This window comes from Microcaecilia unicolor, chromosome 2 (genome assembly GCF_901765095.1).
Source record: "Microcaecilia unicolor chromosome 2, aMicUni1.1, whole genome shotgun sequence".
Taxonomy (NCBI): Eukaryota; Metazoa; Chordata; class Amphibia; order Gymnophiona; family Siphonopidae; genus Microcaecilia; species Microcaecilia unicolor.
The window spans coordinates 190,441,651-190,466,032 of record NC_044032.1 but is presented as its reverse complement, the minus strand read 5'-3'; the positions used below and the strand labels follow the sequence as shown (position 1 = coordinate 190,466,032).

The window sequence follows — 24,382 nt, the reverse complement described above, 5'->3', positions numbered from 1 at the left end:
AGTTTGATTCAACAGAATGCTTTAAACTTTTTTCCATTAACATAAACAGCTCTGCTGACAAATGCCAAAAGGCAATATACAAAGACTGTCAATAAACTATTCATTATTTTATTTTTGTAAAGATATTATATATTCCTTTTATTAATAGTTGGTTGAACAGTAGAAGACAGATTGGACCAATTAGCACACTGTTGTATAATAATTTTCTTTGGGTATAATTAGCAGGAGAAACATGGGTTTATCTCCACAGCACTTGGGGAAATGTAGGCTGGTGAGTGAAAGTGATGCAACTGCTGAAGTGCTGGGGCCTGATGTTCAGACTGTGGAAGTTAGCCGGGCTGCCTCCCGTGGTCAGCGCTGATCCTGTATATTCAATGCTGGACCTTTTCCAGTCACCAGCATTGATTATCCAGTTTATCTTTGGCCGCTAAGAACATAGCCCACCAAGTTGATATTCAGCACTGGCCAGCTAAGTTCATAAGCGGCCAAAGATAGTCCTGCCATTGACGTAGCCAGATTTGACCACAAAACGAAAACCAGTGATGTGCTGAAAATCGGCAGGTAGCTGGTTATATCGCACAATATAACCTATTAGCCACAAAACGCTAAACAGCGATATTCAGCGGGAGATAGCCAGCTATCTCCCACTGAATATTGCCAGATAGCTGGCTAAGTACCATTAAACTGGCCAGTTCCTGGCCGGTTAAATAGTTTTGAAATTTAAAGAAGTCTTTATTAAACACTCAGAAATTAATAGTTACAGCAAAATACATATTTGAAAACAACATTGAATTTCCCAAATGGAAGCAAGTCCCAAAAGCAATTATCTGAACACAACCTAGAAACTTCCATAATTTATAGCAATTTTAAGGAAACAAAAACTCAACCCACCCAAAAGAGAGAAATAAATAAATAATTAAAAAAACACCCCTCAACCCCATCATATTACCCCTTAAGCTTCTGCAGACTATAATTAAAAAGAACAATGTGAAGTAAAAGGTTCCCAAACCACCTCCCAATTAGATAAGATTTTACCACTAATAGCTCTCAACCTTTCCTTTCCATTTCCTTTCCGGTTAAATAGTTTTGAATATCGACTAGTTGGTCTATAATAAATATTTGAAGTATAATCTTATGGGTCAATAATTATCTGGTGATGGTGAACATTTTTTATTTTAATCTGACCGCCATTGGCTAGTTTAGAACTGGATATCCATGGGCCTTTCATTGGATTACCTATCATACAATGGAAGATATATGCTGACAAATTACTGATGTTATTCATCAAACCAGGAGAGATAGAGACCTCGGATGGTTATTAAATTATAAAGAACAGAATTGGATTTATACTTTGCAGACAGTGGCCCCTAGAGTTTGAATGAAGATTTGGACTGGATGTCTTTAGTGTGACTGGATTGACTGTTACTCAGCTGATCTGGATCTTATGTCCAGGACTCCAGGCACTGGCATTGAATATCAGGGTCATTGATGACACCCCAAAGCTATGCAGATGTGGTTGACTTTCGGTGCCATACCTGCTAACTGGGCTAAGCTAGGACTTCTTTTTAAGTGTCCTACTTGCCTGGATAACTATGCAGTCACCAGCACTGAATATTGCTCGCATAATTTCCGGAAATTCTGTAACTTTGCTCCCAGACCACTCTGGCTTTGTCAGGACACTGCCATTAGAGTCATGGGGTATATTCAGCAGCGATGCCTAGTTAACTCCTTTTATATTTAAATATTGCCCCTTAAGTGTTAATTTCCATGCTATCAATCAGTGTTGTGAGATACAGAGGCGTATTTTCAAAACACTTAAACTTACAAAGTTAGGTAGGTTACTATGGGCCCCTTTTACCAAGCTGCGGTACAAGGGTCCCTGCAGTAGCATCGGCCGTGGATTTGGCGCGTGCTGAGGCCTCTTTTACCGCAGTGGGTAAAAGGCAAAAAAAAAAATAGGAAATTGCTATGCATTAAGTGCATACTTTTCACGCAGCCATTTCTGAGGGAGCCTTTACCACCACCAAGAAGAGTAGGGGTGGACCAAGAAATCTCATCAGCTGATAGTAGGTTGAATTAACTTTATTCAGCACTACACTTTTCTGTTTGAACATTTTTTTTCTACAGTATGCTGGCTGTGAACCAACCTACCATCGTCTGATGAGATTCTTGGTCCACTCCTACTCGTCTGAACTGGTTTTTGGACTTTACATGGTGGTTCTCTCACCCTGACCTGTTGGTTGCTGTTGTGACATAGCAGAATAGTATACACCACCTCTCTATACTATAATGGTTTGGTCCTGTCACTAGGCGCATACTGAACTAGTGAGGGTCCTGTATGGATCCTTATACAGAAATGATTAAGAAGAGGTGAACTTAGACCTGAAGATGAGAGATAAATAATTGTAGCAAGGTTAGCGGACTATGTACAAAATGGTTCACAGCCAGCATACTGTAGAAAAAAAAATGTTCAAACACACAAGTGTAGATTCTGTAGCACACAGCTGGAAATGGTCATATCACTGATGTCTTAGAAGGCCTGGATACAGAAAAGCACAATAAGGTGAAATGGCTGATGCACTGGAAACTGTGTAAGCACTATAGCATAACTGTGCTAGAAAAGGACCACAATCACAAACGGAATAGAATTGCAGAGAATGAAGAAGTTGTGGCATTCTCATTCCTACCAATACACAGCTCAAGGCAGGAAAACCAGACATTGTGATAAAGAAGAAAAACACAAACATAAGTGTCAGAGTCAAATGACTATTCTGTATTTTGAGTGAAGAAAGAAAGTGTGGCAGGAAAATACAGAAATTGTCCCCATTGTATTGAGTGCCACTGGCCTAATTAAAAACACTCCCTTTGATATGTTACCTCAACGTATTACACCTTATGAACTCCAGAAGGAGGCTTTGTTTGGCACAATGCAAGACAAGCATTAGCAGTAAATCTGTGAGATTTTTGTTTTCAGTTTTAAATTTCTGTAGCAAGATCATTTCCTGCATTCCCTGACATAGGAGTGAAATGAATTCCTGTCCCAGGATGTGCAAAATTCACCCATGGTGAATTTTGCACATCCTGGGATGTTATTATCCAGAGATTTTTTCTAGCTTTTTTGTAAAAACGTGCTTTCCATTTTACATACTGTTTAGCTGTGGAAGGGTTCCTCTTTTATTGGCTAGAGTATCTGATCATTTTTTTTCTTTTTTTTAAACATATTTTTATTATTTTCCATAAAGCCATCTACAGAACATCAGCCAATAATGCCTCATAATACATAAAAAATTTTCCAAGATCTATTGCCATAAACATGTTCCCCAACTACCCTCTCCCTCCCCCTTCCCCTTGCCAGGAGTAACTTCAGACTAATCATTTATTCTCCTCTCTAGAGGCTCAACAGCAATTAAATAGATATCCCTCTCCATGTCATATATGAGGACCACTTTTTAAAGAACTTCACCACTCGACCTCTTTTCACAGCTGTCATTTTGTCCATTATACAACAGAAGTCCACTTTAGCAAATACTTGTTCCAATGATGGTGCCATGGTTTGCTTCCAAAGTCTCGCTATTAAAGTTCGGGCTGCTGTAACCGCATGGGATAAAAGACAGTGAAATGAACTATGTATACCTGGCACCGGTATGTTGAGTAAACAGAGCCCTGGGTCCAAAGCAATAGCTATCCTCAACTTACTTTGTAGGTGTGCAAGTAAATTTGTCCAAAACGTCTTTATAATCAGGCAATCCCACCACATATGCCAGAAAGTGCCCTTGGCCCCACATCCTCGCCAACAAGTCGCCTTCCCAGTCTTTAAGATTCGTGTTAGTCTGTGAGGGGTGAGGTACCATTGATATAACATCTTATATCCGTTTTCTACCAGGGGTGTCGCCACAGAGAAAGACAGAAATTTTTTAAATATCTTAAGCCATTTATCCTGCTCATATTTCACTGATAAAAGTGCCTCCCATTTATCTGTATATTGGGTTAGGGGGACAGATTGATGTAATAACGCTTTGTATATCCTGGATACTCCACCCTTTCCTGCCCCCGCTCCCATTGCCCTCTCTAATTCTGTCACTGTTAGCCCTAGTTCATCCTTGGCTTTTCGGTGTATGAAATCCCGAACCTGCATGTATTGGAATATATCTTTATTTGCTAGGCCATACTCCTCCTGTAGAAATTCAAACGAGTGGCATTTACCTTCATCCCAAAGTTGTCCCAACACCCGCAAAGATGAAGCTGACCATTGTCCATACACCCCCTCCTCTCTACCAGGTGGGAAGTCCATTGCATATATAATAGGGGTATTCAAGTGATATTTCCTTCCTGGGAACCACACGGCCCTACATCGAGCCCATTCTCTAAGTGCTACCCCCATTTGGCCTTTCATTCCCGATATTAAGTTCTTCAACAGAGTCAAGGGAAGCCATGGGGCCGCCCACAACGGGACCCCCCGCAAGCCCCATTGAGCCGCATAGGACCAGGGTTTATCTATCCCCCTCTGTCCTATAGCTAACATTTGGAACAGTGCTGCTCTATAATATAACCAGAAGTGTATCTGATCATTTTAACATTGTTGTTATCTTTATTGCTGATAGATATAAATGAATGTGCCCTGAACTCACTGCTCTGTGCTTTCCGCTGTATCAACACATATGGTTCCTTTGAATGTACCTGTCCGGTGGGATATGTGCTCAGAGAAGACCAGAAGATGTGCAAAGGTAACGACAGCCATTGAAAATATAAAGGAGTCAATAGTCAGCGAGAGATAAACCAGCAGGAGTAGCTTCTGCCCAGTTAACTCCTGTTGGCCAGTTCCCCACGTGATATTCAACAGCATTTAATCAGACGGCGCAAGTTAATATGATGTGTGACCACCACAGCGCTATCCGGTTAGCAGTGTTGTTCAAAGGATTTAAGTAAAAGTAAAAATAAATGTACATTTTAATACTTAAATATAAGTACAGCGAAGAACAATTTACTTAAGTGAAAGTAAAAAATGCATTGCCTAATATACTTTATGAGTAAAAAGTAAAAGTACTGCAACTATTGTGAATGTTTTATCCCAATAACTTTACTGCTCTACAATTCAGTCCACTGCTCAGCTAAGAAAGAAAATAGAATGTTAGGAAATATATTTAAAAAGAAATGGAAAACAAAAATGAGAATGTTATAATGCCCTTGTGTCACTCCATGGTGCGACCGCACACTGAATACTGTGTGCAATTCTTGTCACCTCATCTCAGAAAAGATATAGCGGATTTATTTATTTATTATTTGTTACATTTGTACCCCACATTTTCCCACCTCTTTGTAGGTTCAATGTGGCTTACATAGTGCCGGAGAGCAGTTGCAGACTCCGGTGTATACAAATACAAGGTGAAGTTGTGATAGGGTAAGGTTCATGTGGTAGGACCACATAGAGGAATCGTTCGATGGGAGAGCTCGGTGATGGCCATTATGAACTTTTGCATTGTTGTGTCACAGAGATCAGGCATTTAAGCTGAATCTGTACGGTATGCCTTTTTTAACAGGTGGGTCTTGAGTGTCTTTCTGAAGTGTAGATAGTCGTATATGGTTTTCAAGTCTTTTGGAAGGGCGTTCTATAGTTGTGTGCTGATGTAGGAAAAACTGGATGCGTAAGTTGATTTGTATTTGAGTCCTTTGCAGCTTGGGTAGTGTAGATTTAGGTACGTTTGTGTTGATACGGATGAGTTTCTGGCTGGTAGGTCAATTAGGTCTGTCATGTAATCCGGTGCTTCACCGTATATGATTTTATGAACCATAGTACAGATTTTGAAGGCAATGCTTTCTTTGATTGGGAGCCAGTGTAGTTTTTCGCAAAGGGGTTTTGCACTTTCAAATCGTGTTTTTCCGAAGATGAGTCTTGCAGCCGTGTTTTCTGCGGTCTGAAGTTTCTTTAAGATTTGTTCTTTGCATCCTGCATAGATTCCATTGCAGTAGTCAGCATGGCTCTGTACCATCGATTGTATCAAATTGCGGAATGTTTCCCTTGTGAAGTATTGTTTCACGCGTTTGATTCTCCACATTGAGTAGAACATTTTCTTTGTTGTGGATTTTACTTGGCTTTCTAGTGTAATGTTGCGGTCCAGTGTAATGCCGAGGATTTTTAGGCTGTCTGAGACAGGGAGATTTGGTCTGGGGTGTTGATAGTTGCAGAGAAGGGCAATGAAAATGATAAAGGGGATGGGAAAACTTCCCTATAAGAAAAGGCTAAAGTGGCTAGGGCTCTTCAGCTTGGAGTAGAGGTGGCTGAGGGAAGATATGATAGAGGTCTGCAAAATACTGAGTGAAGTGGAACGGATAGATGTGAATCGATTGTTTACTGTTTCCAAAAATACTAGAACTAGGGGGCACAAAATGAAGTAGTAAATTTAAAACAAACCGTAGAAAATATTTCTTCACTCAACATGTAATTAAACTCTGGAATTTGTTGCCAGAGAATGTGGTAAAAGCAGTTAACTTAGTAGGGTTTTAAAAAGGTTTGCACAGTTTCCTAAAAGAAAAGTCCATAAGCCATTATTAAGATGGACTTGGAAAAATCCACTGTTTATTTCTAGGATACGCAGCATAAAATCTGTTTTACTGTTCTGGGGTCTTGCCAGGTACTTGTGATGGAAGTTTGGTCTATTCCAGTATGGCAACACTTATGTTCTTATGTTTAGTAAAACTAAATTTCTGAAAATGACTGTCACTCATGTGAGTGCGCTTGTGAGTCATTAATCCAGCACAGTTAAAAAAAAAAAAGGTTCAACAACTGCACTAGCAGAAAAATGTTCAGTCTGATAAAAAGTTCCTTCAGATCAGGCCTGGTTTAAATATTACTGATGTATTCTGACTAGGTCTACAGGTTTTGATCAAGGGAATCACTGAAACACTTGACTTCTATATAGCAAACAATGGTTTATCATCATTATTGTCATTATCATCTGCATTAGAAGTAGTGCTGTCTAATTCATCACTTGCAACTTTATCTTTATCTTTGTTATCATTTTGCATGCTGTCCAATTACAAAGAAGGATTTCACAAAGTTGGAATCATTGTCTGTTGTTCTAACAATTTTTCATCTGATGGCCAACTCTGTCTAAATATCTTCAAACACCGATTCAAGAAGGTCAGATGTGTGAGAACCCTTCAGACTTAAGGCCAGATAAACAGACTTCCTCTATAAAGACTCTGTGGACAGTCACCCCAATGTAAAATTTTCCATAGGATGACCAGCAGTCTGTTGGGGTATAGACATATGTCTGTTCACCAGGAACTGCAACCAGCTTCTGCTTCATAGTGACCAACTCATTACTGTTCTGTTTGGCTGGAGACCAGTAACCAGTTGAACAAACACAGACAATTCCACTGTTCTCATAAGCTATTTTCACTGAACAGCAAAATTTAAGATGAGATGATTCCCTGTTTGCATGATGAGGTTGGCAATAGCAGAATCCTGCCCCTGGGTTTGCTGTTTCATTTGGTTTATTGAGAAATCATCATTTACATCATGCTTCCGCTTTTACTTTTAACTGCAAGCATCAGATGTAACTGAGTAAATGTAGTAAAAATTGGTGAAATTATTACTTCAGTAAAAGTAAAAATAACAAATATCCCGTACTTCTTTACAAGTAAAAGTGACAACACTTTTATTTTAGTACAGTAACTATTTACATTTACTTAGTTACTATACAACACTGCCATTTAGTGCCGGGGTGGACTAGGGACTGAGCAGAGGTGAAGCCGGCAATTATCAAGGTATCACTGATTTTCAGTGCCAGTGGCTAAATAACTATCCAGGCAAGTAGGACCTTATACTTAGCAGTCCTGACTTACCCAGATAACTGTCTGGATACCAACGCTGAATTTCGGCGATACCTGGATAACTTCTGCAAGCCACAAAAAACCCAGAAGTTCAGTGCTGGTACCCAGATATGGGCCAGCACGGAACGTCTGGCTCTAATTAATGCCATGGTGGGCAGCATTTAAAATAATGATGCCCACCGCAGTCTGAATATTGCCTGGAAAACCTTTGGGCCAATCCCATGTTAGAGTCTGTGGTAGTGTACACTGCAGCTCAGGAGATTCATGTTTTGAGGTCACGTGTGGGCGACCAGCAGGGTTTAGGCTCACTGCAGAAGTGTGTGTTCAAACTTGAGCAGTGAAGGAAGACAAATGTTGCAGTATTCTGCAGATCACAGAAAGTCACTAAGAGTAAATCCTAGGAGATTTCCCTCCAACCCATCAGGAAGAATATTCAAGTCACTAAGCATGCCATGTGTAGCCTTTGTTACTAAATAAAATATAGATCTTGTTTTAAAAAGCCGGAATAAATTGTTTTGAGAGAATACACTTTAGGTATGGAACTTCAATAGACTGTGATCTAATTGCTTCGATGTTTTCTGTTTCTGTACAGACCTTGATGAATGCTTGCAAGGTCTTCATGACTGCGACCCAAGAGGAATGCTCTGCAAGAACTTGATTGGTACCTTCATGTGCATTTGTCCACCTGGGATGAAACGCAGACCTGATGGAGAAGGATGCATGGGTAAGGCTTGAAGAAATGTAAGGTTTGGCTGTATGGGGAAATTTGAATTTACTTGTTGATTTCCTTTCCTTGAGTCCTGCCAGGCTAGTCTAGACAAATGGATTATGTCTCCCTGTCATCCTGCCAGCAGATGAAGCCAGAGAAAAACAGCTAGAGCTGATGTCACTCCTCTTATAGGGGATTGGAGCTGCCTTCATCTTCTTAGTATCCTGTGTCAAAGCTAAGACAACCGATGGCAATTCTTACATTTTAGGTTTCCTTTCACCCCTAAAGCCAAACCTGATACAGCCATAGTATCATTTTTTGGTCACTAACCAAGGAGTGAGATAATTCAGTACATCAGACAGATTCTAACTCTGCCTATGAGGACTTCTGTGCTCTAATTGAGTGATGTATTGTAATGTTATTTACTGTATACTGAACAGTTCCACTGTAAGTTATTACTAATTATTGTTAGCTAACCTTTTGATAACATACTGTTAAATGTAAAGCGGGTTATAAATGCCAAATTAAATTAAATCTAGCCAACCCTCTGGAACTTGCCAACTCTTGCTGATGTCCAAGGTGATCAACTTCTTGACTGTTCCTGAAATTGATTCCTTAAAGATTACTGTGTCTCATTAGGATGCATCAGTAGACCAGTGGTGTAGCCACAGAGGACCTCAGGGGCCTGAGTCTCCCCTCCCCACTTTGGGCTCAGGCTCCCTTCAAAATTATGGCACCGGTTGCATGGCTGGCACGAATGCTTATGCTCCGCCAACCAAATAGACTCTCTGCTGGAGCTGTACCCGTACTGCTGAAGCGTTGAGGAAGCTGGCAAAGTGCACCAGCTGCCAGTGCTGGCAAGTCCGTGCATGCTCAGTTCATTCATTATGAGCATGTGTGGAAGTGACGGCATCAGAAGCTGGTGCACCCTGCCAGCTTCCTCACTGCTTCAGCAGACAATCTCTTCCACTGGCAGGGCTTTAGCATCCCCACCAGCAAAGGTATGATGCGGGGGGGGGGGGAAAGAAAACTTAGAAGAAACACTTGGTCATCCCCCCCCCCCCCCCAGTTCCACCCCTGGACCCCCTAAAAAATTGAGTTCTGGCTACACCCCGGCAATAGACCAAAGTCTATCCAAAATTTAGAAAGAGTTTGGCATCTACAAACATCTCAAAGGTGATCAACAACTGCCTTGAGAGTGATCACTCCTGCCTCAACCTACATCATCTGATTTCTTTATCAGAAGAAAGAATACCTGATTCCACCAGAACAAAACATCACCCTCAAAACGGATAGAGTATTGGGCACAGATATACTGTTTCCTTTAAAATTACCCAAGGGAGACCAACCTCTGCCCTAAGACCTAAAGAGAAGGTATAGGAAGGGAGGACTAAGCACTCTGGACTAAAATCAGGTTCCAAACAGTGGTTGTGCATTCTCAAATCCCCCAGGAGAGAGCATCCCATCCGGAAGAGTAGCAGTGGAGCTTCTATGACTGCATCCTACATGGAACTCCAATCTTTGCACTCTATGAGAGCTGTGAGTTTGGTTTCACCCCAGTGTCCTGCAGAGAAGGAACCTTGAGGAAATAGAACCCTTAAGGGAAAATAGTGTCCTCCCCACCCCAAAAAAACAACAACTCTGAGAGGCTTCAAACTCTAACATAAGGCTACTATGTAGTCCTCTCTTGCATCACCATAGGTCGTTTCACCTGGTACTAATTATCCTTGCTATGTTACCCTATTCCCAACAGCCAAGGATATAATGTAGGACTACCTAAACTTCCGGAAATCATTAAAAACTTGCCTGTTCAAAAAGGCATACACTACCGATCCAACTTAAATGCCTCCACCCAGTAATACAACGAAACCAAAGCTCATACTGGACATAACTAATCTCTTCTTCCCTATGATTCCCTAATGGGTCTGTTACACATGAACTTTATTCTTCCACCATATCACTTTGTATTTGTTCATTCCGGAATTGGCGATCGCCTCTACGGTACTATCTATGTAAGCCACATTGAGCCTGCAAATAGGTGGGAAAATGTGGGATACAAATGTAACAAATAAATAAAAGAGAATGGAAGAGATCTTCCAGGAAGGAATCATCTGACTAGGGAAAAAGGAGAAAGACCACTACCGATTAGCCAGGGTATATCCAGGTCCCCAGCAGGAACGTGCACAGGATGTCAGTCCTGGTTCTACCTGGATATGCACCCCCCCCCCCCCCCCCCCACCAGCTCCTGCTTTTCTTTCTGTGGATGAAGAACATTCATGCCTTGGTTTTTCTCAAGCCGATATGAGGTCCACTCATGGAGATGCCACACCTGATATCTAGTAATGCCAGAGCCACTTCTTCCCGTTTTTACAATTCAGGGTCCCAAAAGGAGTTGACTCAGAAATTTCCTTTAACCAATAAGGGTGTCAGTCATGTGTGCTGCTGGCAGGTTCTGCAGGGGAATTCCATTCCAGACTTATTACAATGGTGTGCTGGTAAATGTTTAACAACAGGCTCTCAAAAAATAAAAAAAAACTATATATATGTACCGTACATTTGTACCAGGGGCGTAGCCACGTGGGGCTACGCGTAGATTTGGCCCTGGACCCCCCTGCCGATGACCCTCTCGACCCCCCCCCTCCCGCCACCAACCCGCCGTCGCCTACCTTTGCTGGCGGGGGACCCCAACCCCCGCCAGCCGAGGTCCTCTTCTTCCTTCGTTCTGTTTCTCGGTCTGACATCCTGCACGTTGTATGTCAGACTGAGAAACAGAACGAAGGAAGAAGAGGACCTCGGCTGGCGAGGGTTGGGGTCCCCTGCCAGCAAAGGTAGGCGACGGCGGGGAAGGGTTGGCGGCAGGAGGGGGTGGTCAAAGTTGGTGGTGGTGGGGGTATGGCGGCAATGGCGGGGGTGTGGCGGTGGCATCAGGGGGGGGCTAAAATGTGCCCCCTCACCTTGGGCTCTGGACCCCCCTCCCGCCGAAGTCTGGCTATGCCCCTGATATGTACATAACTTTATTATACATTTTATTGGTACAAAGGATATGTATCAACCAATTTACAAATAATGTTAAAATATGTAAATAAAATACATGAATAGAGACATAAACATAGTGGAAAACAGCAATATCAATAACCATGAAGACAGATGTCTCACAACATAATAAATACTATCTAGCAAATAATGGTATGCCATGCTGTAGTACATTTCTGATAGGACATAAAGAAGAAACCCATGTCAGAAATATTAACCAAACACTCACATTAGGGTAAGAAACCATCACTAAAAGCATTAACAAAAATAGAAAACCAGTTTTTTTTAAAAAAAGTGTGGATTACAAACAGGATGAATAGAATACCCAATATATATGAGATGATATTTGACAACATCGGAACTGATCATGCCTCACATGAGTTTGCCTCCACTAGAATGAATGCATTCAAAAATGAGATGTACTAACAAATGCAGCCAGACTCAATATGTCATATTTGCCTAGCCTTTAAGTAACACAATGCACTTAAAATGAAACTTACATTGGGTCACAAATGTGCACCGATACTCACGATTAAGACTAAAAGCTGCTAATACTTATAAGAACAGAATAAAAAAGGCAGAAACATGCACCAACTAAGAAAAATATTGCTAAAAGAACCACCTGTGGAGTAGAAAACAGGTGGGATCTGCTGAACCCTGGATTTATAAACATCATAAAAACATATGGGAAAAGTGAAAACATAAACCTGTTTTCAAAAAAATGGTTCATATGGGGTTAAATCAAGAACAAATAGTTACTACACATGACTTAAAAACCAGTATTATCCCCCCCCCCCCCCTCAATTTTTTTTAATGTACACACTACCACTACAAATGGTCATAAAAGTAAACTGTACCTTGAAAAACTCCCCTGGCAAGAACAACATAGAAACTGAAATTGGTACACAAGATGACTTCATAAAGGAGTTAGACATCAGTGTGCATGGTTGTGAAAAAGGTCAAATTCCGACCTAACGTATGAGCTTAAAATCGATAATAAAGCCTTCATTATAGCAAAGCAAACCATTAAAAGTATTTGTTAAAAAAAAATCCAACCTTCCTGACCACATTTAAATGTAAAAAAGTGGAGACAAACTCCAAAGCTGTATTTACAAAAGTCATTCTGCCATGAGCCTAGCAGCTGCGAAAAGCTGAATGGTGGTGGTGAGAAGCGCGAACACTGGAAGTTAAAAAGTTTAAAAGAAGTGGCGACGTGCGAGATTATGGAGTAAATGCATGAGCTCCTGCTGCCACATGTTTTCCCCCTACCCCCGACATCAGTGCAGAAGAACTGTGTGCGCTGCATTTGACTGGATGTTGAAGAGAGGGAGAAGTTGAGTAAGGAACTGCAGCTTTCACCACCGCCTGAAAAATTATTTAACTTGATAACTATATTAATTTATTTATTTATTTACTTGTTGCATTTGTATCCCACCTTATCCCACCTCTTTGTAGGCTCAAAGTGGCTTACTACTACTACTACTACTTAACATTTCTAGAGCGCTACTAGGGTTACGCAGCGCTGTACAATTTAACAAAGAGAGACAGTCCCTGCTCAAAGAGCTTACAATCTAATAGACAAGTGAACGGTCGGTCCGATAGGGGCAGTCAAATTGAGGCAGTCTGGATTCACTGAACGGTAAGGGTTAGGTGCCGAACGCAGCATTGAAGAGGTGGGCTTTAAGCAAAGACTTGAAGACGGGCAGGGAGGGGGCTTGGCGTAAGGGCTCAGGAAGGTTGTTCCAAGCATAGGGTGAGGCGAGGCAGAATGAGCGGAGCCTGGAGTTGGCGGTGGTGGAGAAGGGTACTGAGAGGAGGGATTTATCCTGTGAACGGAGGTTACAGGCGGGAACGTAAGGGGAGATGAGGGTAGAAAGATAGTGAGGGGCAGCAGACTGAGTGCATTTGTAGGTAAGTATTGCAGGATTTTGGTCAGCATGATGATAATAAGACAGAGTCATAGTGTACAAGCAGATATTAAGAGACAGTTCTAAATATAAATGGGCAATTTGTACATATTCACATTGGTTGATCTTTGTGATAGGCTTTATTAAAGAGGTGGGTCTTCAGTAAAGAGCGGAAGTTCGTACTTTCGTAGACTGATTTCAAGCTGTACGGTAACAACCAATTTGCAAAAATCTTGAAAAGTTAACAACCGGCTCTAGTGAGCCGGCTCCAGCACACCACTGCTTATCAAGGTACCTGAGAGCTACTAGTTTCCCTTAGCTCATTCCCATCAGTAAATAACGTTGTCTTGCCTGCCTCCACCTAGACTGTCTTCTCTCAAACTAGAGGCCAGGATTGCTGGACTGGTAGATGGCTGACACTAGCCCTCAGGCTAGACTCGGACCTACTGTTTCTTCACGTTAGGAGCCCCAGATCATAGTGCTCATCCCATACACTCATCTGTGGTGCAGAATAACCATGAATAGGACTCTCAATCCATTCCTTGCCAGAAATAATCATGAAGGTCCTATGCCCAGGCTCCTTCCAGCTTTTCCAAACAGAAAGAGAAAATAGCTTTGTTTCACTGGGTAAATGGAAGTCCCCGTAAAAGGAATACATGCAGCTAACTCCCTTGCTCGGTGTTGTGCACAGATATACAATGCCAACCCATTTCCAGTGACCGGCATTGAATATTCGGTTTATTTTTGGCCAGTTCAAACTTAACTGGCCAAGCCAATATTCAGTGCTGGCCAGTTAAGTTTGTACCGGCCAAAGATAGGCTTTGAAGCTGTCCTAAATTTGCCCAGTTAGCTATGTGGGTGCCAGCACTGAATATAGCTGGCACTTGCATAACTGTGGCTGCTCCTCAACTTCACCCCTGACCTGCCCACTTTCAATATAGCCGGTCAGAGCCAATATTCAGTGTCACTGCCAGTTGGGCAGCCTCTAGCGATTTAAGTGAGCAGGAGCCTCCCCTGCCCGCTTAGATCACTCTGAATATCAGGCGGAGATGTATATTTTGAAATACTCCTTGTTCAGAACCATTGACCTTCTTACAGCTTATGATTTCTGGGAGAAAATATTTTCTCTCTCAGAAACTGCTATATATAGTTTCATGCCTTTCACTTTATTGTGCCACTGTATGCACTTAGTTCACCTTGTGAGAGCCAGGGTACTGCACATTTGTCCTTTTGAAGGATTTAAAAATCTAGGGGGGTATTTAAAAATCATTTATCCAGGTAGGATCTGCTGTCTGGCAAATTTCAGCGGAACTATCAAGATAATGCTACCGAAAGTCATTAATGGCTTCCCCAACACAATCCACATAGAAGGAAATTCTGTAAAGGTGTGCCTGGATTTGGGCACAATCCATAGAGCTGGTGTTAGTTCTTGCACCTAAATGCAGGAGATATCAGCATAACTGATAGTATACTATAAGTTACACACATAGGTGTGAGTCCCGATCACATTCTGCACAGAGTCTGCCCACGTGTACCCCTACCTCTCAAATACACACTATCCCCAAATTCTATAAATGGCACTCAATTTGTGCACGTAATTTAATTGAATAATGAGCCAATTAGCACCAATAGTTGGGTACTAATAATCGGTTATTGGCATTAATTTGCAACAAGTTGAATTTATGCTTGCATTTTACTAGGTGCTAATCTATAAAAATGCACGCATAAAGTTTTTAATGTGTAACTGAAAAGGGGGCCATGGGAGGGGCAGGAGCAGGTCATGGACATTCACTAAGGATGCACGCAGTATAATAAAATCTGGGGAATCTGTGCCTAATTTAGGTGCAAGAAATTACACCAGGTTTCAGTTGGTGCAAATCCTCGGGCCCGAAATTGGGCGTGGATCCTGGCACTGATCGCTTTTCTACAGGCGGCGTTCAACTTGGAGCACCATTTATAGAATAACGATCAGCGCTTAGGTGGAAATTTGGCATTTACTGTCATACGTGCACACATATATATGTGTATATTCCAGTATTCTAGTCATTTACGCACATTACTTATTTATTAGGATTTGTTTATCATCTTTTTTTTAAGAAACTCGCCCAAAGCGATATACAGCAAGAATAAGTCGAACATAGGCAATAGGCAATTCAAACAACAGTACATGGTATGACGCATGCTACTTACAATGTCAACACAATATCCAATAAAACATCTTTTATCGACAGCATAGGAAGTAAGCAGAGGTGGAACATATAGACTAAGATAGGGTAACAGAAGTTAGAAAATACGAGGACTAATTAAACAAAGTTACATTTGAAGTCAGAAAGTTGTATGAAAACCATCTTGGCTAGAGTAGGGGTGGATAAGTAGGTCCTGCTACAGTATGTGCAGCTGGTCTTAGTCCTTGTATGCATGAACAGCTAGTTAGTTGTTTCTTCCATTAAAGACTTGGGAGAAGAGCCAAGCTTTCACCTGCTTCCTGAAGTAGGGGATAGTCTTGCGTTGAGTGAAGTCTTTCAGAAAGTGCATTGCAGAGAGTAGGGGCTGCTCCAGATATTTTATGACAGGGGTCCTCAAATCCAGTCCTCAAGAACTCAGCCTGGTTTTCAAGATTTTCAGAATGAATATGTGAGATCTATTTGCATGCAATGGAAGCAGGTTGGGTTGTGGACCTCGAGAACTGGATTTCATTACCTCTGTTTTTCAGAATTACCCCCATAGTTCCAGGGCTGAGCACGGGCAGCCCCTGGAGTTATCCAGATAGTGGTGATATTCAGTCTCCTATCCTGGATAAGCAAATGGCTGTCTTACAAAAAAAAAAAAGCCAGCTGCGGCAGCTCAGTATTGGGCCTCTAGAAGATTTATTGTGCTCCCCATCCTAGAGATCAGCATTTGCCAAAAACTGTTTCTTGGTTTCTTTATGAGACATTGCGTTCTGTAAAAGAGGTCAAAGTTGATTTGTAGTTCATGATTTCCGTATCACAGAGGAAGCTTTACATGTGTGTATTTGTTCAACTCTTCTTTAAAGATGAGAATGAATGCCGCACCAAACCAGGCATCTGTGAAAACGGTCGCTGTATCAACAATATTGGAAGCTACAGATGTGAATGTAATGAAGGATTCGAGTCAGCTCCCTCAGGCACTGAGTGTGTTGGTGAGTTAATTTCCCATGCATAATTAAAGTAATATGTTAAGAACCATTAGTTAGGAGTTACGGATCAAGAAAGGGATCTGGGTGTCGTCGTCGATGATACGCTGAAACCTTCTGCTCAGTGTGCTGCTGCGGCTAGGAAAGCGAATAGAATGTTGGGTGTTATTAGGAAGGGTATGGAGTCCAGGTGTGCGGATGTTATAATGCCGTTGTATCGCTCCATGGTGCGACCGCACCTGGAGTATTGTGTTCAGTACTGGTCTCCGTATCTCAAAAAGATATAGTAGAATTGGAAAAGGTACAGCGAAGGGCGACGAAAATGATAGTGGGGATGGGACGACTTTCCTATGAAGAGAGGCTGAGAAGGCTAGGGCTTTTCAGCTTGGAGAAGAGACGGCTGAGGGGAGATATGATAGAAGTGTATAAAATAATGAGTGGAATGGATCGGGTGGATGTGAAGCGACTGTTCACGCTATCCAAAAATACTAGGACTAGAGGGCATGAGTTGAAGCTACAGTGTGGTAAATTTAAAACGAATCGGAGAAAATTTTTCTTCACCCAACGTGTAATTAGACTCTGGAATTCGTTGCCGGAGAACGTGGTACGGGCGGTTAGCTTGACGGAGTTTAAAAAGGGGTTAGATAGATTCCTAAAGGACAAGTCCATAGACCGCTATTAAATGGACTTGGAAAAATTCCGCATTTTTAGGTATAACTTGTCTGGAATGTTTTTACGTTTGGGGAGCGTGCCAGGTGCCCTTGACCTGGATTGGCCACTGTCGGTGACAGGATGCTGGGCTAGATGGACCTTTGGTCTTTCCCAGTATGGCACTACTTATGTACTTATGTACTTATTGGTGGGAAGGAAATACATTAGTCTGCCTTAATGAGGATTTCATCAAACTAGGGATCCATTGATGCTGTAAGAAATGGCAGGCACCCCCTTTCTTTAGTGTTATGTGATAAGACTTCATTTATGTGTATGTGGACATGGATGTCAATAACAAAGGGCCTGATAGGATGCTTGGCTCGATGGACCTTCATCTGACTCAGCATGGTTCATCGTATGTTCTGAAGCTTGTTATTTTACAGAATGATCTTCCTCCAGCATACTCAAGAACATGCCAGAGAATGTGGTAAAAGCAGTTAGATTAGCAGGGTTTTAAAAGGTTTGGATAATTTCCTAAAAGAAAAGTCCATAAGTCTTTATTAAGATGGACTTGGGAAAATCTATTACTTGTTTCTAGGATAAACAGCATAAAATCTATTTTACTGTTTTGGGATCTTTCCAGGTACTTGTGACCTGGATTGGCCACTGTTGGAAATAGGATAGTGGGCTTGATGGACCTTCAGTCTGTCCCAGTATGTCAACGCTTATATTCTTATTTTAGAGCGTGAGAAAGGGTATGAGTAAATTCTCCTGATTGAAGGATCAGTGCACCAAATAAGAAGAAACCGTTTAGTAAAACAGGCCCAGAGTTAGCTATGTTATCTCTGTTGAAATGCAGTGTCCTGCATTTCCAGATTTAAAGTTATGCACCCAGGACACAAAGAGACTATATTTTAGCTTTAAAAAGGTTTATTAAGTTACAATATAATTAATGCAATCATATAAATAAGGTTACAAACGAGAGATAGTTCTTTTAAGAGATCTTTACAGATAATCTGTACTTAAGTAAGGTAGCAAATCTAGATCAAAAGTTATAACTTACAGAACAGTCTTTGTTGTAGGATTGTTGAAGCTGAGAGAGAGAAAGTCTTTTGGAAAGGTTCTATTGTTCAGCAGAGTGATGAGCCATGTGGTCACAGGAGCAGGGAGCAGGGCTTCTGCAGTGATGGATGAGTTGCAGTTGAAGAGATAATCTGCTTGTCTGGAACAGCTTCTATCTTTTATACTCTTGCAAGCTGCAGGAAGACATGCCATGTGAATCTCTGTCTTGGTTTCCTGGTTTGCACACGACCCTTGGGCATTTGCAAAGCATTGTGGTATCTTCGTCTCATGTCTTATGACATCACAAGGCTTGCTGTCTGGATTTTGCTGACAAATGGTTTATTGTAGTGCAAGGTTTCCTGCTTGAATCTCTGTGATAGATACTCTGATAAGATTTGTCTGGGGTGGCCAACAGGTGTCCTTTGTCTTTAGTAGCTGGATTTCACACCTTTCCCACCTGCCTGTCTCCTTGCCTCTACTGGTTACCTTTGATATTTGTTGTGTTGATCAGCCAGGCTTTTTGATCAGAGGAAGAGAGTCAATTTAACCTTGAGGCAGTCTCTTACTTGAGAAGTCTTTTGTTAAAGAGGGAGGAAAAGGGGGAAGTGAGGTCCTTGAAGCAGTACCTTTTGTCTTTTAAATGTTCCCAAAGGGAGGGGGAAGAGGGCTTTGGAATGAAAGCCAGTTGCATCTTCAAATATATATTTTTAAAGCTGTATTTTTGTATTGCTATATATATATTTGTATCTGATTCAGTACAATCTGCTCAATAATTCTGACACCATGTTACAGCTACACATCCCCTGAATTGATATATGACTTAGCTGCATGGGTAGTTCTAAAGAAATCAGCTCTTGCGGTAGTACAGTGGTATTCCAGATTGGCAGCCTCAAGGGTAAAACATCAACAATGAACCAAAAAGCAGGTGGCAAACATTAAACTAAACACAAATAGAAAAGAACCACCAATCTATATACTGTACTAAAGGAGAAAAAGCCTCAGTGCCCATAACTGTACTGAACTCAGTCATTGGCTTAAAAAATCTCAGATTAGAAAAGACTTACTCAAAATATTCATCAACAATATCAATAAATCACTGTAATTGAAAACTTATCTTATGAAAAGGCAGTGATCAAAACTTCAGCATTTTATAGTGTGATGAGGAATCCTGCATAGGAGTAACGAAACACCTACCAAAAGAGAAAACCCATTCCAGAAAAGAGGTCCTCCTAGGGACTCAGAGATGGGACAGTATTAAAATCCCATCTACACAACCTGTCCATGGGGAATTTGGACTGTGGACCCCATTTGAAAGGGAATCACTTACCCAAGAGAATAAGAGGTACCAATTCCCTTGGAACCATATTAATTTACCCCCCCCCCCCCCCCCCCCCCCCCCCCCCCCCCCCATATATATCAAGAGTACAGGAGTATTTTTCACTCATACACTGTAAGGTGATGGTGACTGGTACTGATGAAAAGGAACTTGAACTCATGGAGTTGCTTCAGAAGAAGAAGAAATGGAGGTGTTGGAGGACTTCTTAAAAAATCAAGCAGATCCTTTTTAGTTCCTTTACATATAGATATATCTCAGCATAGAGGTGAAGCGTTCCTGTTGATTCTAAAAGTCTATAGAACTGTATAAAAGACTTTATTACTAAGTGACGTGATTGTAGAGTTGAACTATTAGAAAAATACTAACTGATATTTGGTTTGATAATTTCACGTTAACCTTATAGAGAAGGGGTGATACAGGAGGTGGCGTTAGGGAGGAGCACGAGGTTATGAAGGTGCCAGCAATATTCAATGTTGGTACGCACATAGCTAGCTCTGCCTACTTAGCTATGCACATGCCGGCATCGAATATTGGCTAGTACCTGTATAATCTTTTTTCCCCTTAAAGCCCCTTTCCCCCTCCCTCAAAACCCTCTCCTTCCCTCCTCCAACCCTCATTGCTGTCTAGATACCCCCGTCCTTGGGAGGGGGCAGCAGCAAAGCCCCCCTCATTTCTGCCCCCTGCAGCTTCCCTAGGAAAATGGCTTTGTCAGGCAGCCAGGTTAGGGATTGGAGGTCTTCAGAAGGGGAAACAAGTTATGCGGGTGCCAGCCAATATTTAAACGGCACCAGCATAACTGTCTCATGCAGGCTCTGGTTGAACATCAGCCAGGACTTGCACAAGCCCCAGCAGCCAGCATCAGCCAAGTTAACCCCTGATATTCAGTGCCACTGCCCAGACATGGCCTGGCACTGAGTATCCAAGGCTAATCTATCCAGTGACAGCATTTTAAAAAACGCTGACCATCACCGGCTGAATATCGGCCGGTGTATTAATGACCAGAAGTTAGAAAGATGAATAATATGACTTTGGACAATTTCTGAGTTTGAAAACTCTATCAGCAGTTCCCTAATTTACCCTTTAGGCTGCCACTCTGGCATACTACTGCAACCCCTCCCTCTTTCCCCACTCCCTCATATGAGTGAGCCTGTCCTGCCTGCTTACATTGTAACTAGCAGCAGAGATTGTATGTAGGATTCAGCCAGTGGGAGGGCAGTTACCACTGATAGTGAAGGTGGAGCACTGGAAGGCAGCTCTAGTCACAGGAGGGGAGGAGATAAATGAACTGGGCAAACTGGAAGAAGTTTTTGTGTTATAGAAGTGAAGTTCCTGAATGTCCTGAGGGGCAGAAGAGAAATGCTCCCCCTCTGAAAAATTTCTGTGAGAGAAACAGTTCCTTCAGCAGCAGTTTATATACAGTCATTTGCTGTAACATACAGATAGATGATCCAAAGCCCCACACTGTTCCAAACAGCGCTCTGAAATTAGCACCGGAACAGCGCGGGGTAGACACGCCTCTATGATCAGAGCTAACAGCACGCAAATTTAGGCACATTATTAGCTCTGATCATAGATGTACTTCTGTGGGACTATTGTGCCTGGGCATTCACCCAAGGCACAGTCCTCCTGCAGAAAAGGTTTGACAGGTCTGGGAGTTTCTCCCAAACCTCTGAAACCTAAGCCCACCCCCCAACCACAAGGCCTGGAGGTCCTGTGGACCTCTAGACCCCCCACCCCCAAACACTAAAGAACCCTTGTGGTCTAGTGGGGCCGCTAGTCCCCCCCCCCCCCCAATATTGAAAAAAACTCCCTGGTGGTCCAGTGGGACCGCTAGCCCTCCCTCCCTCCATCCCTCTCGACACCCAACCTCCCCCCCCCCCCCCCCCCCCCCCCCACCCCCGTGGCCTACCTCATTGTCCGTAGTTGGAGGAGGGACAGTGGTGTGCTGGTAAATTTTTAACTGAACTACAAAACCAAAGATCTGAACTCAATGCCTGCAAATAGCACTACCTTTAACTTTTTCTCTTTAAGCATTGTTTTTATATATATACACGTTCATAGTGTGATTTGTTCTTTATTTTATATGAGAGAGCCCTCGGAAGATACCACTTGTAAAGGCAATGTCATTGGTTATTTTGCCTAGTGGCATAGCATCTCTTCATCGGGCTATCCCTTGATTATAATTTTATATATATATATATATATAAGTACTATTGCAAACACACAGGAGTGCTCAAACTAAATGTGCTCAATAAAAAATAATAAACTTATCTTATCTTTAAGCCATGTCCATGTCTCTGAATTCTGTAATCCACATGGGCTTGCCCTGGTTGCGCCCGACACCGCGGGTTTCAATGCTTTCCTCAGGGACTCGGGTTAATTGCCCTCAACAGGTCCACAATGACTTGTGAGCTGAGACATCGATGCTGAATGCTTATGCTGCACTCGCAAGTTCTTTGATGGCGCTATTTAAAGGCTACCAACAGCTGTCGCTTCGTCATGACGTCACTGGCTGCAATCGTATCACTCCGGGTTTTAAGATTATTAAACATTGCTCTCTGATTTGGAGGTACCCTCTCTACAAAAGCCACCCAATGGCCATCAGAGTTGCTTTACGGCTTGCCATTTTTGTGCTCGGGACTCCGTGTCTGGGAGACACCAAAAATGGCCTTCATTCAATGTCGCTTGTTGTGGACCCTACCGTCATACGCCACATCTGCCAGCTCTAGAGCTTGGATTGGCTAGAGCTGGCGGATGTGGCGTATGACGGTCGGGTCCACAACAAGCGATGTTTAATAATCTTAAAACCCGGAGTGATACGATTGCGGCCAGTGATGTCATGAAGAAGCGACAGCTGTTGGTAGCCTTTAAATAGCACCATCAAAGAACTTGCGAGTGCAGCATAAGCATTCAGCGTCGATGTCTCAGCTCACAAGTCATTGTGGACCTGTTGAGGGCAATTAATCCGAGTCCCTGAGGAAAGCATTGAAACCCGCGGTGTCGGGCGCAACCAGGGGAAGCCCATGTGGATTACAGAATTCAGAGACATGGACATGGCTTAAAGATAAGATAAGTTTATTATTTTTTATTGAGCACATTTAGTTTGAGCACTCCTGTGTGTTTGCAATAGCACTTATATATATATATAAAAAATTATAATCAAGGGATAGCCCGATGAAGAGATGCTATGCCACTAGGCAAAATAACCAATGACATTGCCTTTACAAGTGGTATCTTCCAAGGGCTCTCTCATATAAAATAAAGAACAAATCACACTATGAACGTGTATATATATAAAAACAATGCTTAAAGAGAAAAAGTTAAAGGTAGTGCTATTTGCAGGCATTGAGTTCAGATCTTTGGTTTTGTAGTTCAGTTGGTTGTGTTTACCAAAGAGCATTTCTTTTTTGTGGGGAGATTTTGTGTTGTTTCAAATTTGGGTAAATTTTTAACAACAGGCTCTCTCCCCGGTCCACCTCGGTGCCCCCCGTCCACCACTGCGCCCCCCACCCACCTCTGCGTCCCCCCAAAATTGCAGAGCTGGCTATAGCCGGGGGGGGGGCAATGCATTACTCTCTCCAGGAAAAAAAAATTAAATGATCCCAGATTCCAATCTAATTCATGTTTAATATGGGATAAAATGCCATAAATAAGTAAATAAATATAAACTTTTAACGTTCATCACCTGATTCTCAAAGTGGACATATTCCAAACACTATAATGAAAATTAAATTATTTTTTTCTGCCTTTGTTGTCTGGTGACTTTGTTTCTCTGATCATGCTGGCCCAGTATCTGATTCTGCTGCTCTCTATCTGTTCCCTTGACTCCGTTTCCAGGGCTTCCTTTCCATTTATTTCTTTTCTTTCCTCCTTTCTTCTTCATTTCTGGTCCTCCGCAGACTTGACTGTACAGTGGATCCAGCTTCTGCCTATTTTCTCCATCCATGTGCAGTTTCTCTCATCACTTCCTTTTCCCTCATCTAATCTCCTTCCTCTATCTTCCCTCCATGTCCAGCATTTCTTCTCTCTCCCTTCCCTCCCCCTCCATCCATGTCCAGAATTTCTCTTGCCCACCCCTCCATCCATGTCCTGAAACTCTCTTCTCTCCCCTGCCCCCCTCTTCCCATCCATGCCCAGCAATTCTCTCCCTTGCCCCCCCTCTACCCATCCATGCCCAGCAATTCTCTCCCCTGCCCACTCTACCCATCCATGCCCAGCAATTCTCTTCCCTGCCCCCCTACCCATCCATACCCAGCGATTCTCCTCCCTCCCCTGCCCTCCCGCTCCCATCCATGTCCAGCAATTCTCCGTTGCCCCCACCCTCCCCTCCCGCTCCTATCCATCTTTTTCTATTACCTCCGTCGAAGCGCCGTGTTATTTAAAGCCCTGCTGCCCGTCTCCAGCCTTCCCTGCTTGCTTCTGATGAGTTTGTTTGTTCCCTCAGTCCCGCCTTCGTGGAAAAAGGAAATGACGTTAGAAGGCGGGACAAAGGGCACAAACTCATCAGAAGCAAGCAGGGAAGGCTGGAGACAGGCAGCAGGGCTTTAAATAACGCGGCGCTTCGAGGGAGGTAATAGAAACTGATGGATGGGAGCGGGAGGAGAGGGTGAGGGCGAAGGACATCGCTGGACATGTTTGTGAGCGGGAGGGGAGGTAAGCATGGCCTGTGATGGCGCCCTCCTGCCATGCTTACCTCG

The 24,382-nt window shown here is 42.5% G+C and overlaps 1 protein-coding gene across 1 annotated transcript in view; it reads left to right on the top strand.

The window, feature by feature from the left end:
• Window positions 1-24,382, top strand: part of FBN2 (fibrillin 2) — a 526,098-nt gene that overhangs the window by 397,979 nt on the left and 103,737 nt on the right. Inside the window, 3 exon segments of the mRNA XM_030191959.1 lie at window positions 4,602-4,724; window positions 8,426-8,557; window positions 16,517-16,642. Of these exon segments, the coding sequence (XP_030047819.1) occupies window positions 4,602-4,724; window positions 8,426-8,557; window positions 16,517-16,642 (381 nt within the window).